We start from the raw sequence: 17,307 nt of genomic DNA on the forward strand, positions 1-17,307 counted from the left end.
CTGAGGGGCCTCTTTGCTTTCTACAGCTTCCTGAGTGGGGGAAGTGAGAGGAGATGCCCATCTCTTCTCCCTGGGATCCAGTGACAGGATGCATGGGAATGGTTCAAAATTGTGTCAGGGGAGGATCAGATTTGATGTTAGGAAGCATTTCTTCACTGAGGGCCATCAAACACTGGAATGGGCTTCCTAGGGAGAGTGGTTGATGTTGCAAGCCTGTCAGTGTTTAAGAGGCATTTGGACAACGCCCTCTAATAACATGCTTTAACTTTTGGTCAGTCACAAAACAGTCAGAGGCAGTTTCTCCAATTATTGGTGTAGGTCACTTCCAACCGGAACTATTCTACTACTCTAGGCATGTTCTCATTCGCAAAACAGTCATTCATTAGTTAAGTTTATCATTTTCTACAAGGTGGCCTTGGAACCTCCGTGATAATCAACCAGATCATAACAGAAAATTCTGGTCCTTCAAAATTTGTAGCATGATGTTTTATCTTGTTCTCTGACTACAAAAAGCATTGGAAACACAGATGCATTACTATTCTTAAACGAAGATTACGAAAACTTATCCATGAGATGAGCACAAATAGAAAAGTATATGAGCTGCAGAAATGAATTGCCTCTAAAGATGTAGTTTTAAAGGTACAAGTCAATCCACATAGTAAAAAAAGAAAGAAGAAAACCCCTCAACTAAACAGTGCTGCTGCTGTATATGCCCATTTCACCACGTGACAAATGTGGAGATACATTTCTACAGGGCAACTAGCAAAACATGTTATTGTCAAAACTGTCCTGGTTTGGACTGTATTCGACCAAAGAAAAAACCACACAACCCACTGTTCAAATAGGAATAACCAATTATTAAATGATGCGAATCTGCTGCTTTTAAAATAATAACACAAAGACTTTATCCAATACCATTGCATTCTCTTGAAAGAACAATGAGCACAGAAATAGAAACCCCCAGTATTATAGTTACAGCATATCCTGACCTATTTGACACAAAAAGTAAAAAAAAAAAAAACCAAAAAACCAAAAAGCAGTCATTTCCTTTCTGTGATTAACTTGGCCATAGTACTACTCCAAGGGAAATAAATCCATTTAAAAAATTCAGTTCTTACAACATCATGGGGGAAGCCTAAAATATAGTTACCCTTCATCTCTCAAAAATAATGGGTTTCTATCCTACTGTGTCAAATTCTGGCATCTTCATAAGACTTAACACAAACGAAGAATAACACTTGGAAAAAAAGGTAAGAAAACTACCTATTTTACTTGCAGCTGATCAAACTGTTAAGTTTAGATAAGAATTTTTACATAAATTTCTTGTGAAATGCACAAAAGTGGAATCTAAATGAACATATTGTAATCTCTTTTTTTTGGTGGTCTACTTTGTTTCTTTACATTAACATTTTTATTATTTTCCTGTGTACGTAAAATACAAAAAAGACGCACTATCAGAGTTAGAGTTAGAGTTAGTTAGAGTTCCTTGTAGTTATCCTTTGCCAAATGAAATGCCATGACTGTAAATCAAATGATATTGCCTCTTTCCTACCTGAGGATCTGAAGAAACAGAACTGTCCTGAACAGAGTCTTTTGGCAAAACTGGACTTGTGCTTTTCTCCTCATCAGATGACATTCTGCACAAAGTAAGTCTATAAAACAGTAGAAGCTGAACTTCATTTTTTGGTTTCAGTACATAAACACATACTCATCAACATTTTCCCCAGAAACAGAGATTCTGTTGTAACAACTGGATCAATGCCCATTTTGTGCACTAAACTGATTGAATAGTCTCATTATATAACGCTAGGCAGGAAACTGCCTGATCCAAAGCACACTCAAAATCATGCAAATACTTTCATTAACTTATAAGAAAACCCCAAGGAAAGACCCCAAAGCAACGATGTCAGTTATTGCAGTTAGAGATACCCTCCTGCGTCAATCCCTCATTTTATTCACACAGTATTGTTTTTGAGCTTTTCAGGCTGTTTCAGTACAAAATTCCTACAGAGCAACATAAGAATGCATAATGTGCCCACTCACTAGACAACCTCAACCATAGCCCAAGATGAGATGATGCCCTGAACACTACTGTTCAATACCCTGAAGCCTAGTGGTCAACATCAGTCTCCCACCACCTTATTTGACTTAAAGGCCCAGGAAGATAAACAGATATGGAAGGATAAGTAATACCTTAGGTTCAATAAATGTCAATAATTCCAGCAATCTTGAAGCAAGACAGTGAGGCATTCTTTGAGTACTTGGGAAGTAGGCGATGGTGAAGTATTGATAAGTAGCTTGAAGACTTTGTGAAAGATATATGTATCTTTTAATATACTACAGCCTTGAATAGGTCCTTCAGAGAAGAACTGAAGCTCTTGTGATAAGACTTGACGGAACAAGGGGAAAAGGACTCTAAAGGATATAGGGGGGAGGAAAAGATGAAAGAAATTACAAAATGAGGGGAAACTGAATATAAAGCAAGGTGAATTTGTTAATGAATGAATGACAGAGTGATACAGGTGCCTGACACACATGAAAGACAATCAGACAGATTGAGCAGGGAGTTGTCAGGAGAGAAGGCATACCACCGTAAATAACCAGAGGAACTGACTTACTGTACATTGTAGCAAACAATTTGCAAGGAAAATTTATTTTCAGAGAGATCTTTACAACTGTCAATTATAATATTCTCAGTTGTTTTTTAAACAGATGCATTTTCTGACAACAATGTAAATTTTAAATTGCTAGTTGTGCTGTCATTAAACTGGCAGGAATATCCTTCTTAAACACAATCAATGTTTCTCAAAGTATCAAAAACCCCATGTAGCTCTCTATATAGGAATACAGATAGACATTAATTATCCTTTTGCTCTTTGAACTATTCTAGACACTGATTCTTCCTGCACCACAAAAGTTCTCTCTGCCACAGCTATTTTTACACCTTTCAGAATGGCAAGCTCATTTCTGTGTTGATGATGGATGTCTTAAAAACGGTATAAAGACAATTTCAAATGATGAGATTTCCTGTAGCTCAAGGTTCAAAAGACATGACTACAATCTTCCTACTTCCTGCTGAGCCCTCATATACCAACCACATTTTTTGAATACAAAAAATGAAGTCTAAGGAAGGTTTACTTTGTACTTTTTACTCCTGTATATCTGTGTGTGTAGATGACAGAAGAAATACTACCTTTGTCAGCTCCACCTTTTTCACTGCCTCCTGCTTTGATAATTTTCTTCTTTCCTCTTTCACATGAACTATTCCTTATATATACCCTTGGTTTTATCCTCTCTACATAGTGAAATAGCTCTATACTAGTACTCCACCTTCTTTTAGCTGATAAATTCTTTCAATACCAAAAAATACTTCAGTAATGCTAAAAAGCCGTCTTCAACTTCATATGCTTTCCTACATAGTTTCTCAAATTGTGGATCCTGACTACTCTAAAAGCCCTGGATCTGTTCAAAGGTGTGTGTGCATTAGGGAAGATCACAAAGAACAAACTGCCTAGAACTTACAGGAATTAGATGGGTATTTGCAGCCAGAAGTTAGAAATATTGTTATACCTTCTCTTCTCAGTACACTTCCAAAGAACTAAACTATTGATTTTTCTGAGAAACAGGATGGCAAATGGAGTTCCTTGTGAACACAGACAAGTCCAAGGAAGTGGAAAAGAAAGGTTTTTACTGAAGTTTGTTCAATAACTTAAGACCACTGTCCTGACTTCTGTTTTCAGTTCTCTAAGATCATGCCCCTGACATGCTACCTAGTGGATCTCGTTCTCTACTTATCACTGAAACTACTCTCTGATCTTACAAAACTCAAAAGGTTCCTTCATCATGAGTGACAAACCAAAGTGATGTCAGTGACTCCTCACACAGCTTCCCCTCAAGGCCCTTCACCATCTTCATTGCCCTCCTTTGGATGATCTCAAATAGTTGAATGTCTTTCTTACATTGTGGCAGCCAGAACTGCCCCCAGCACTCGAGGTGAGGCCACCCCAATGCAGAGCAGAGCAGGACAATCCCCTCCCTTGCCTGGCTGGTGATGCTGTGCCTGATGCCCTCCAGGACAGGGCTGTCCATCCTGGCTGCCAGGGCACTGCTGACTCATGCTCAGCTTGCCATTGACCAGGACCAACCAGACCCCTTCAGTGGGCCTGCTCTCCAGCCTCTCATTTCCCAGCTTGTTCATACATCCAGGGTTGCCCTGTCCCAGGTGGCTTTTCTGCATCTGAGGAAATCAACAGCCCTACCCAATTTAGTATTGTCAACAAACTTACTTAGTATACCTTTAAGCCCTGCATCCAAGTCAATCAAGAAGATGTTGAAAAGCACCAGGCCTAAGATGGAGCCCTGTGGAACCCTCCTAGGGAGAGGTCCCCAGTCTGAAGTCACCCCATTCACTGTAACCCTTTGTGCTCAACCCGTGAGCCAGCTGCTCACCCATGATGTGTTTACCCAGCTGCGTGCTAAAAATTTTGTCCAGAAGGATCCTGTGAGAGACAGTATCAAACGCTTTACTGAAATTCAAAAAGATCACATCACCTGGCTTCCCTTGATCAAGTAGGTGGATCACCTTGTCCATAAAAGGGAATTAAGTTTCTCAGGTGGGACCTTCCTCTCATGAACCCATGCTGGCTGTGACCAATGACCGCATCAATGTTGCAGACTGAAGCAAAGAACTAATTTCTGCCTTGTCTGTGTCCCTGTTTGTGAGGTGACCATCCTCATCATGTAACAGGCTCATGTTATTTCTGGACTGCCTTTTACTACTGACATATTTTAAAAAACTACTTTTTCTGTCCCCTACAGTACTGCCTAGCTTCAAGTCTAATTGAGCTCTGAGCACATGAATTTCCTCTCTACTGTGGAGAGCTGTATCTCTGTACTTCTCCCATGTAACCTGACTTTGCTTCCACTGGGCATATGCTTTCCTTTTTTGCCTTAGCTTCAGAAGATCCCTGCTCAGCCAAGCTGGCCTAAGAATAACTTGTCTGCTTTGATCTCAGTGAACAAGCACTAAGTCCCACAAATTACCGGATAAGTTTCTAAAAGAGAAATCAAGGGATATTAAGACACCGCCTCTGGGTCAGTAAGCTAATTTGCTAAGCTGTAAATCATTACATGGTGAAAGACAAGTGAGAAGAACATCCTCAAGCTTACCAGGTTCTTCTAAACTTACCCGAGCATCTGTCAAAACATATGTCTGACTTCATTAAAGACAGATTCCCGCTAAGAGCAGCAGTTTCTTCCAAACTGTAAGCATACGACTGCAATAGTAACACTGCTACTTTTAAGAAACAGGATGCAACTATAAACATCTTGGTCTGACTCACCGTTGTTGCTCTCCTCCTTAATTTTGAATTAATTAAGCTGTGCTCAAGTTTTTGTGGGTTTGGCTTTGTTTTTAACTAAAGATGATGCTTTCCAAATAATTTAAGGTTTCATTTGGATCAGAGGATTCAACACCTATGAAAGAGAATCATGTAGTGGGTAAGGTCGGAACAGACCACAGTGGGTCATGTAGTCCAACCCTCCTGCTTAAGCAGGGTCATCCTAGAGCACATGCCACAGGATTGCAGCCAGGTGGTTCTTGCACATTTCCAGTGAGGGAGAGTTCACAATCTCTCTGAGCAATCTGTTCCAGCGCGTGGTCACCTGCACAACGTAGAAGTGCCCTCTCATGTTCAGGTGGAACTTCCTGTGTATAAGTTTCTGCCCATTAACTCTTGTTCTATTGCTTGGCACCACTAGGAAGAGCCTGGCTCCATTGCCTTGGCACCCTCCCTTCAGATAATTATAGATATTGATGAGGTTTCCTCTCGCTTGTCTCTTCTTGAGGCTGAACAGGCCCAGCTCCCTCTGCCTTTCCTCCTAAAATAGATGTTCCAGTCCCCTTATCATCTTTGTAGCCTCTGCTGACCCACTCCAGGAGCTCCATGTCTCTCTTGTCCTGAGGAGTCCAGAACTGGACACAGCAGTCCTGGGGTGACCTCTCTAGGGCTGAGTAAAGGAGCAGGTTCACCTTCCATGACCTGCTGGCAATGCCCTTCCTAATGCCCCCCAGGATACCACTGGCCTCCTTGGGCACCAGGACACTCTGCTGGCTCATGGACAGCTTGGTGTCCACCAGGACCCGCAGGTCCTTCTCTGCAGAGCTGCCCCCCAGCAGGTCAGCCCCAGCCTGTGCTGGTGCTTGGGCTTGTTCCTCCCCAGGTGCAGGACCTGGCATTTGCCTTTGCTGAATTTCAGAAGGTTCTTCTCTGCCCATCTCTCCATCCTGTCAAGGTCCTTCTGAAGGGCTGCAGAGCACACCGGGGTGTTGGCCATTTCTCCCAGCTTTGTGTTCACAGTGAATTTGCTGAGGCAGCATCTGCCCCTTCACTCATGTCACGGATGAACAAGTTAAACAGGTCTGGGCCCAGTACTGAACCTTGGGGGACACTGCCAGTCATAGAACTACACCACCCGCCAATAGAGGCAGGACATATTCGTTCCCTTTAGCTGTACCCCCTTGCAAAGCAGCGCTGCTCACGCCTTTAACTCCTCACTACAGCACCTCCGCAGCTGCCCCCGATGCCGGCAGCGCCAACACCGCTGCGACCGCGGCTGCCATGGCAGCCGGGGACACCAAGGGACAATCCGCTAAGCGTCCCACAGACACCAGGGAGGCACAGAGGTGATCAGGCAGCGGGGAACACGACAGATTATGAACAGGAGATTTTCCTTTTCTTTTCTTATACAGGGCTTTTAAGTCAACCAGCCCAAACACCGGGGGCAGAGGGTGCCCACCAGCACCCTCAGGAACCTTGGGGTGGGGTTGCGGGCGGCAGCGCGGCCCCCGGGCAGGAGCAGCGGTGCTGTGGGAAGGACGGCGCGGCCCCGGCCCCCCCCGCTCACCTGCGGGCTCCGGCCGGCGGCACCGACGGTTTCAAACTGCCCGAGCGGAAGAGGAACCCCCTCTGCGATAGGCTCAGGGCGCCTTTGCAAAGCGCCCTCCGATTGGGCGGTTTGGCGGCGAAGCAGCCAATCGAATTGCCAGCCCGGGGCGCGGGGGCGCCGCCAGCCCCACCCGGCAGCGGCTCCTGCCGCGCGCTGATTGGCGGCGGCGCTGCCGGGGCGGGGCGCGGGGCGGTGCCGGAGGTGGCAGGTTCGAGTCCCCCGCCCGGCCTTCCCGGTCCGCGCCCCGTGCTCGCCGCCAGAGCGCTGCGTGATGGCCCTGGCGGTGCCGGGGAGGGACCGTGCCAGCTTAAAAGGTTTGGCTTGGCAAGGTGGGGGAGGCTGCGTCTGTCCGTGTTGGAGAGCAGCTGCTGACGGGCATTCCTGTGGAGAATGAAGATTTAAAAAAAAAAAAAAAAAAAAAAGGAAACGAAGAGAGAATTCCTTGGTGGAACTCCTTCATTCTTAAACGCTTCCATCTATGCTAATAATGAAGCTATAAACGGTCCCCGAGCAGGAGTTTTGAGTAATTTATGCAGTAATGTTGCAGAAGGAGCTCTTGGCTTGTTGTTTCCAACATTTCTCACCAGGGCAGGCTTTCCATAAAACCTTGCATAAGCTGACAGGCGGGATGGATTCGGGAGCTAAATCCGGCCAGCCCCGTGGCAGGACTGTGTGTCTCACACCCAGCCCGAGGCAAATGACTCTCCATGCTGCCATCTCAGGGCTGTAATTAGAAAGAGATAAAACGCCAGGTTTTAAAGATTCTAACATCAAGCATCAAGGAGTAGAGAGTCCTTCCGTTTTCCAGCCTTCTTTTAGCCTGATGCCATCGTAACTGACCTTTCTGTAATGCAAGCTGTGACACAGGAAATGATGCAATATTATTTTAAAATTATTTACAGCACCGAGCTCTGGCTACAGCATGCCATTGGGCATGCTAGTGCCCCAAGCCTTCTGGTCAGGCTCCATAGTATGAGATTGTACCTTATGTTGCATCAACATTTTGTCTGATAACACGAGAAAGATAGTTTGGGCATAAAATATGGAGACAGGTACAAAAGTGTAACTCATAATTGCCCTTTTTAAATGTTCACAGCAGTACATGTGTCTTGCTCTAGAATCTTTTGCCTCTAAAATGTTTGAGCAAGTAAGGAAACCACCACAAAATTTCACCTTTCTTAGAGGCATTTAAGTCCCCCTAAAGTGAGGCTTTTCCCATAGTAGAAGCCTACTTCTACATTTGTTGAAGTTCTCATTTAGACAAAGTGGCAATGGAGAGCTGTTTTTAACTGCAGCATCTGATAAAGTCTGCATGATCTGATGAGCAAAAATTCCAGCCTGAGGAGTCACTCACTGTGCAGTCATTGTTTCATTAAGGCCTACAATGACATTGGTTGATGTTAGTTTCCAGAAAAGCGTAACGGAAGGGCTACATTTGCTGATGGATTTTAGTAAGCATGAAGGAGTGTTTCGTTTCAGAAATACGTGATTTTTTAATCAATTTGGTTGCAAATATCTGTGATAGGATCTTCAGTTCCAGTTAAGGCTAAATTTGGGGTAAAAAGGAACTGCATTGTGTAGGTCTGCAGGAGCACTGGCCTCAGAGCTTGTCCCATTTCATTTCTTGAGAGCTGGACTGAACCTGACATTTAGCTGTAGTCACATATTGGTGACCAATGTCCACACCAAAGCAAGGCATAGTTTATTTTCCCTTGCCATAACTGGCTTTTCCAAAAGGTCACACCTGAGGGAGGATTTTGCAATAAACCAGAAAACCAAAGTATTTCTGGACAAAGGGGAGTAGCGTTGTTACTGTACCCTAACAGTAATGAAATTGTAGGATTTAGAGTTGAGAATTCATCCCTCAACTCTAAAATAAGCTTCATGAGAAATAATACTGTTTGTGACTGGACCGAGTTGACCTCCATAGCAAAGGGCAGGAGGCACAGTGGCATTTGTAGCCATGAAGCACGACAAGATGTCTGGTCACAGGATCTCCTCTACACGTATCTGGTGTTTTAAGAGGCTGCACTCAGCTAAGAGTGAGGGGGAATATCTTGCAAAGACCAACTCTAGGTCACTGAATCTAGTGAATCCTTCTGAGCCTTCTGACTGCTAAAGCAGCCTCTAAATCGACCCTTTTTTTGGTGTCTGTTTCAAATAAGGTCACAAGAAAGCAGAACTACTGCAATGTTTGTCTGGCACATGCTAGTGAAAAAGAGCACATGTTTCTTGTCTCAGACTCAATAATTTAAGTTTATTTATCAAAATGGAGAGATGACACATGCTTCTATGATGTTTTTCATGTTAATTTGTATCGCACACTGCTGCTGTAAAAATATGATGAAACTTTCTTCATAAAATAGTTTTTAAATACATGTCACATAAAAACATTGTCACATAAAACATACCCTTTAAATATGTGTTTAACTTTCAGTCTTATGTCTTTGGGAAAATGCAGACATTTGAAAATTGAAAGAGTTTGCAATGGGTACTCAAACCAGTCTTTGTGATGCAAACATCTACTGCTACTTTGTAATTAGATGGATAAAAAGCAAAGGAGATCAAATGGTATCAAGCTGATTACTAGTATAAAGGGATAATTGTAGGTAGTTAAAGAGCAATGAAATGACAGTAATTTGTCAAACCCTATTCCCACACTGGGGATTTTATGGTGTATCTGATGAAAACTTCTGTTGAAAATTTCTGATTTTGAGTTGTATTTAAAAAATACCTTCCATCTTTCATGTTGGATTCTATTGTACACTAGAATATACAATTATTTTCACAGAAGGAAGGAGAGTTTTCTATGCTTTTATGACCACATATGTCCATCTACTGCCCTAGCCAAGCAAATGCTGCAGCAGTGATTGAAGTCAGGGGAAGTATGGTCATCTGTGCAAACTAATTCATTTTGAAGCAGGTACTGTTCTGAGCTTTTGAAGGAAACAGGTAGAAGGGAGGCAGGAGGTGGAACTGATTTAATGGCATCAACACATCTAATGTCAAAAATTCACCTTTTCTTAAAACAGTTTTTGTGGAATTCAAAGTTAAAAATAAACATCATCAAGTTGATATGAAACAATGAGTTTTTAATGTTTTCTGTAGTTCTATAGGTTGCTGAAACACATTTCCAATGTTTTCTATTTTCCCCCTGTATTTATCATGATTATGTGATTGGAAAACCGGGTATTTTGTTATAATTTAAGTGTGGATACTGTAGTGATTATTGTTTGACTATACCAGATTAACTATTCAAGTGCTTGCTGTGTGAACACAAGACCTATCTCGTCTCATGTGTAGTGTTAGATGCAGTTCTGGCTTCTAGGTAGATCTGTGCCTTGGACTGTGTGATCTCACCATCTCTCTTCTGCTCCATGTCTCCAGGTATCTCAAAGGGAACTGCTGAGTGTCTGGAGGCAGAGAGCCAGGCAGAAGGCACTAAACCACATCTTTTGAGGCTCTACATTCAAAGGACTGTCACATGATGGCTACTGCCTTGTGCAGTTGGGCTGTTGTAATTGTGTGGTCCAGGACCATTCCTTTCCCACCACATGAAATGAAATATTAAATATATGATTGACAGATCACTGATTTCAAGCCTCACAATGAATTTTTTGTTCCAACTGCATTAAGAAACGCTTTTCAAAATACCAGTATTTCATACACAATTGAAATCCTTATTTTATGCAAAAAATAACTTGTAGCCGTACTCAATATGGGTAATGTGGCAGTGCAGTTCCCAGTATTTTGGAAATTACTAGCATTTTTTTCTTGTGATGATGTTGATTGTAGAAAGACATTTTCCTTGCGAATATTGAACAGCTCAGTGTTAAAGGACTTTATCTTCTATCTAATATCCCCCTCTTCTTTTGTGAAAATATCTTCTGACTATGCTGCCTCTTATATAATGGTTAGTGTATATATCAAGTATATATTTTTTTTCAGAAAAAGATCCAAGGGAATTGTAATTAGTATTGAGAGATTGAAAATAGTCTGGAGTCTAATATTTTCTGTTATCTGAAAATATATTCTCCTTTTTTTTTTACAGGTGTATCAGCTTATATCTTGACAGACACAGACAATATTGAAGAGCCTATAAATATGAAAGGCCCAGTGAGCATGTTCATCTATGTTTAAAAGTTTCCCCCAGGGCATTTGAGTGTTTTTCACTCAAGTAAGCATTTTGACATCAGTCAGTCATCAGTCTTTTCCCCATCAGTGACAACCTATCAAGACAGAATTTATGAAGAGATTTTTCATGAATTGCAAAGATGATTTTTCTACTATAATTTCTTATTGACGTGTTAGGTAAAGATTTTCAGTTACATGGAAAAAAATGCTTCTCTTACAGTACATTAGGTAACTATACATTCACCTGTTTTTCAAGCTTCTATCTTTTTTCCAGTGTGATACCAAAACTGATCTCTCGACAGTTTTGCCAAAAACCACTGGAAATATTTTTGTGGTTTTTCTCCTTTTAAACTGTAAAGAACAAGTGAAATCTCTTCTCATAAGATATTAAAAGATCAACATCCCTAGAGATCTTTCGGTGACAGGGTGCACATGTACAGCATATTTGTGGTGACGTATTCACCTGCAGGGGCAATAGAACACCGCTGTGCTCCAGAGTATTGAATGACTGTAAAAGGCAAAGCATCAGCTTCTTCCAAGACTAACATTAGGACTTCCCACTGAAATATGCTATTGAAGATTGTATCTGAAGAATAAATGCTGGGCTTGTAATTGTTCCTTGCAGCAGCATACAGGGTTTTACAGAAAGGTAAAACTGTATTTCTTGTAGGAGCTGGCAGCAAATAAACTGTTCTTGTTGAAAATAAGTAAAAGGTTTTCCAAGCTTGATTGTATTAATGATCTCTTCCTAAGGAGAATGCAATATTTATAAATAACAGTTGTGATGTTTATTGCTATCTTTAAGAAATCTGCACACTGTTCTTGCTTTTACAACTTTTAAGAGGTTCTTTGCACAAAGGAATACCAGGCAGGTTATTTGGATGATGTTTCCATTACAAAACACAGACCCTTTTGGCAAATAAAGTGCAGGAAATGTTTGAAATGGTTAATTTCAGCAGACATTCAACCTTTCTCCAAGAGCATCCCATTGACTTGAGAGATTGTATAGCAGTCAAAATGCTTTAGCATCTCTTCAGCATCTGATGGCAGGATCAACGTGTTGGGTGCTGACAGCTGCAAACATGTATATTTGCATTCTGATTCGAATGCTTTCAGCTCGTTTGCCTGCAGCGATCACTTCCTCTCTCCCCGTTCTCCAACAAGGTCCGCAGTCCCTGTGCTTGCCTGCTCCGCTTCATCGCGGGCTGAAGGACACTCTCCTCTGAGCAGATTTCTTCCCGAGACGTGAGTCAGCAGGCAAGGTGGCTGACGACATTGCCGGGATGGGCCACGCAGAGATGTGCCTCTGCAGTGACGCAGCCTTTGCTCACCCAGAAGTCAGCAAGGATTTTTACATCACTTCTGCACCAGGTGGCAACATATCATGATGCTCTGCTCGTGATCCGGATTTAAAGACACAAACGCTTATAATACGCAGCATTCTGCAGAATTCAGTCAGTACCGATCTGATCTGCTTGCCCTTACTTTTTTTTTTTTTTTTTTACTCAAATTAAGTATTGTTATTATATTTAAGTATTATTATATTAATGTTGACAAAGACGGGTTAAATGCCATTAACTATAAGGAAGAAAATAATTCAGTTAGATGGTCTAAATGGTAAAAAAGGTACCTTCTAAGTTTTAGAGAGTACTGTTTGCATTGATTTTAAGATGCAAAATGCTGTGTATTACAACAGTTTTTTCTTTCAAATTTTCTGGAACCTAATTACTAAAAAATTCTCTTTGCTAATAAAGAAAGATTCATAGTATTTGAAGGACTAGCGCCTTCAATTTAGATTGTAATAAAAAGTTTGGTTGCTATTAAAAGGCTTTTCAAACAAGTGTTCAGATGTCTGTGACATTGAGGCTGAAATGTTTCATGTGGTATTCATACTGCCAACTTAAGATGTTTTTATTGCAGGCATCTTCCGGGCTTTTCATTGTGGATTCACCTTACAGTTGCTTAAGGGACATCAGAGATAGCCTCGTCTGGAAAGTCTTCTAGTCTTTTGTCCTCCTAGCAGAGAAACAAGTGCCTGCAGGGTTCAGTTGATCTCATACATATTTCTAAAAGGTCAGATGGAGCACACCGTGAAAGTGTTTATTGCTCTGTTGTGACCATAGAGTCTACAAAACTCGTTCAGATATCTACATTTTAGACATTTGCATTTGCTCAGATGATTCCTATCTTTTGAATATAATTGTACTTCAAATGGAACTACAGACTCTCAAACTATTTGATTATTAAGCCCCAACTTTTTTCAGTTTGGCATCCAAATTCTACAAGCCTGGCTTGGACATTGATCTGAGTCATTCTATAAAGTTTTTGGAGTAAGGAGACACAACTCCCATTACATCAGGTGAGAGATAAATCTCGTAGCACGTTTTATTCCTCTTCACAGTATTAACATTACAGTAAAAACAGTTTCACAGTATTAACATTACAGTAAAAACAGTATAAGGGAAGAGATTTTGTTAAAGGCTTAATGTCTTATTCTTCAAGATTTGTAAAACAAGCACAAAAAGCAAAACATATCTGTTCTTAAATAAAAGTTTGTGAAGTATTTAACATGCAGATGACAAGTAAACTGTCAAATGAAACTTTTATAGAAGACAGTATTATGAAAGAGAATGGGAAGATAGAGTGTATATGAAATAAACGATATAGACAAAACCAAATCCTTGAGTGTGAACTGAAATTAAAGGAATAAAAGTGCTTATGGAAATTTTTGCAGCCTTAAATGAAAGAAGAAGGAGAGGAAGGGATATGAATGTGTGTGTGTGTAGATAAGTGACAGTGTTTTGGGCAGAATGTCAAAAGCTTTGACACTGGAGTGAAGCCAAAGAGAATTAGGGGCAGGGTGAAATGTGAGTGAGTATGGGAGTACTTTAGAATGAGTTGATTAATCAGCAAAGTCAGAGGCTACTGTTCTGGAAATCCCACAAGAAAAACTGTGTTTTACTTACTAATTTTTGGAATTCATAAGCTATCACACAACAAAGTTGTCTTATTTCAAGGAGACTAGCAATGCCTAGCACTCACAAACCATCTCTGATTATCTTTACAAGCAGTCCTTGAGACAGTGATTGAAGGTTGAGGTGGCATATGTAACTAAACACAGTGTTATCTAAAATGTATTGTTACATACATAAAAACATCCCCACCTCTGCCCACACCATGTTGGATTTTGAGCTGGCCATCTTTACTTGGGAACAAAGTCTTTGGTTACAGTAAGAACCTGAGTTTGGTTCTTAACAATTGTTATTGCTTCCTCTTAAAAATACTACAAATAAACTGGAAAAAAATTCAAAGAAAGGTAAAAAGGATGATATAAATTGTGATGTTACAATGGAAATAGTAGTTAGGCAAACCAGAGTTCTTTACCCTGGAGAAAAGGTTGTTCTACTGAAATGTTAAAGAGGGCTAAAAAGCCCCAAATGGTATGAAGGTTGTGCATTAAGGATTTCTTGTTTAGTCTAATTTCCAATAAAAAAGATGTTGAACACCAGTTGAAGCTAACAGAAACCTCATTTAAAGCAAGCAAGAAGGCTTTGTTCTTCATCTTGTTTTAGCATCTGCAATAACCTTTTCATCTATAATATCTTTTTCAAAGCAAGTAAGAAGGCTTGGCTCTTCATCTTGTTTTAGGATCTGTAATATCTTTTTCAAGAAACTCCACGAATTCACTCTACACAGTTTATATGCCTTCTGAATAGTGGATAATTTAGAGAAGAAACATCCACCAATACCTATTGAATAAAAAAAAAGACATTATCCCTGGCTAAGGAATTCCAAAAGTTACAAATTTTTTGAGGTTAGATCATTTGGTAAAGTCTCATTTAGTGCTGTATTGTTCCCTTTTCATTTTGGGTGATCTTTTGGAGAATGGTTACTATGCTTGATGAATCACTAGCCTTTGCTCTGAGCTAGAATCACCCTTATGTTAGAAACAAGGCTGATTTTAAATAATAATAGATTTATCTGGTAGTGTTAAACTAGAATTACAACAAAAGCATGTAATCTATATTGAGATATTTTTCAGGTAAATACATGAAATCTATCAGATTGCATTTAAGGTAGAGTGATTCCTTCTTATCCTATGTGTGAATTACAGTTTTTCTTATTGTAGTTTCAGGAGTATTCTTAAAAAAGTTGAAAATTTTTGAGTATGTCAGTCCTGTAGCAAAAGCAGTGAAGATTATAAACAGGAGAATAAGTGGTGAAGGGACATATTATCTTTACCTCTGCTGTTTTCTAGTTTTCAACTCTGATGTTTTCTTCCTCAAAAGCATCTATTTTGCTTCTCTTTTTGGTTTAGTTTGCTAGATTTTGTTTAATTTCCTATCTCCCACTTGCTTTAGTGAGCAATGTGTATTTGTGCCAAAACCAAGAACACTGACTTCCTATTTTATACTGTCGTCAGTGTATTTCTTTTCCATTGATAGGAGAGCATATCTACCCAGTAGTGCCAAATATGGTAAGTGCTGCAGTAATTCACATTTTCCTGCTTCCCTCCTTCAGGACTGCACATTATACTTTCCAGCATGTGATGTGAATACAAACGGATCTTGTGGGAAAGAGCAGCACAGTAATAAAAAATTTTACCTGGAGGAAGAAAACAAACAAAAATAACTGTTTGCTCATGTTGTGGCTGTGTATGTGAGACTTGAGGGGAAAAGACACCCTTTCAATGCAGTTTTCATTTTAACAGAATTATTGAATGTGGGAGCATAAAGGTAGTTGGCATTACCTGTCCTACAGTCTTGTGTCTGTTTGGATGCAGAAAGTCAGAACTAATTTAAGGAAAATGGTATTCAAATGAAGGTGAAATGCTTATATTTGATTACATATATCTATTAATATGAAGACAATAATTTTGAATGGCTTTAAAGGTGTTAAATTCCTTTACCATCAAACTCATACTCACTAAAGTCTATGTGGGAATTTCTTTTTTCAAGTACTTGGAAACATACTACCCATCCGTAGGCAGGTATTGCAGTTCTCCCAGCTTTCCTTTCCATTACATAATCAAACAATTCTCAAGGTTTGGCTGAAAAAGACTTCTCAGTAGACAACCTGCAAAAATAACACACCAAGAGATTTTTTTAAAGTGTGCATAGTCATCAGTGACTGAAAGATTGTAGTAAGAAGCAGACCTTTAAAGAATGCCTCAAATGGATGAGCTACTGTGTTGAAATACAGAAACTGGTAAACTGGCATTGCTCCCAGTAATTTGTCTGACCTGTAGAGTATTGGTATATGTTAGTGGTGGTCTCCTTTTGGGTTATGAGTTGATTTTGATGGATTGTAGTTAGGAGCAGGAAGAAAAAATGGAGAAGAAGATGCAGCAAAGGACAAGGAAACCTTGAAAATTATAACTCCCTCATTCTGGACAAAGAGTTGCAAATGCAACCTAACGAATTCTCATTCAGAAAAAAATTAGTATGTGCTTCATGCTGATTTAGAAGACATTAATTTAAAAGACATTATAAACATTTGGGATGAGATTTTGCTTGCATAAATTTAGTTATATGGCTCAGACTTACATCTGAGCTAGAAGCCAAAATGTGTGATTTATTTTGTCCTAAAGCAGAAATCTTAAACCTGTTAGAGGACGCAGGTGGCATCTAAAGCTAACTGAGAAATATTCCATTCTTTGTTAAGGGTAAGGGTGTCCTTACTGTGCTGTGGTGCAGGAAGAGGAAGATAAGGATGGAGAAAAGATGTTTCTTTTTCACATTCAAGTTCAAAGACATAATATTCATGTTTTCATGGAATGTTTCACTGGGACATTGATCACTATAGTTTCTTTAGCTTAACAGAATTATAGTTATGTGTATTGGCTCTTCTAAGAAGGAGACAGCCCGAAAAGAAACACAAAAGCAGCAGCATGGACATTTGTGAGGAGGATAGATATTAAACTGGAAACAGCAGTACTCGGAATGATATTTGACACTGTGAGAAACTGCTCTTCAGGAATTAAAGCTTCCATCTAAGGAAGGAGCATCCTCCCTGTTGGATGCCGTGAGGTGCCTGCATCCAGCCAGTGAACTGTCAGTTTGGGCTGCAACAACACATACCCACACTTGCGATGTGCATATGTGAAGTCATGGGGTTCTTTCACACCAGCGTGTGATTCAGCACGTTGTAAGGAGCTGAACAGATCCATGGAAAGCTAGACCACCCACACCCCTAGGAGGAGATGTGTAAGGAGGGGAACAAGCA

General features: G+C 40.4%; 1 protein-coding gene across 6 annotated transcripts in view; it reads right to left on the reverse strand.

Annotated features, from left to right (window-relative positions):
• The window catches only part of POC5 (POC5 centriolar protein), a 29,528-nt gene extending 22,544 nt beyond the window's left edge, over positions 1-6,984 (reverse strand). For 4 of the 6 annotated variants that reach the window (XM_042012831.1, XM_042012827.1, XM_042012828.1 and 1 more), the window contains exons 1-2: positions 6,907-6,962; positions 1,553-1,652 (exon numbers count right to left, since the gene is read on the reverse strand). In XM_042012831.1, coding sequence (XP_041868765.1) covers positions 1,553-1,636 — 84 coding nt within the window. In that variant the 5' untranslated portion in view covers positions 1,637-1,652; positions 6,907-6,962. Of the gene's footprint in view, positions 1-1,552; positions 1,653-6,906 lie in introns of all 6 variants that reach the window. The other 2 variants (XM_042012832.1, XM_042012829.1) reach the window with 2 other exon arrangements.
• Positions 6,985-17,307: the final 10,323 nt, after the last annotated feature.

The sequence above is a fragment of the Corvus kubaryi genome, unplaced genomic scaffold, assembly GCF_017639235.1.
Source record: "Corvus kubaryi isolate FWS band 111438036 unplaced genomic scaffold, C.kubaryi_AGA036_p1.0 split1-37296, whole genome shotgun sequence".
Classification (NCBI taxonomy): Eukaryota; Metazoa; Chordata; class Aves; order Passeriformes; family Corvidae; genus Corvus; species Corvus kubaryi.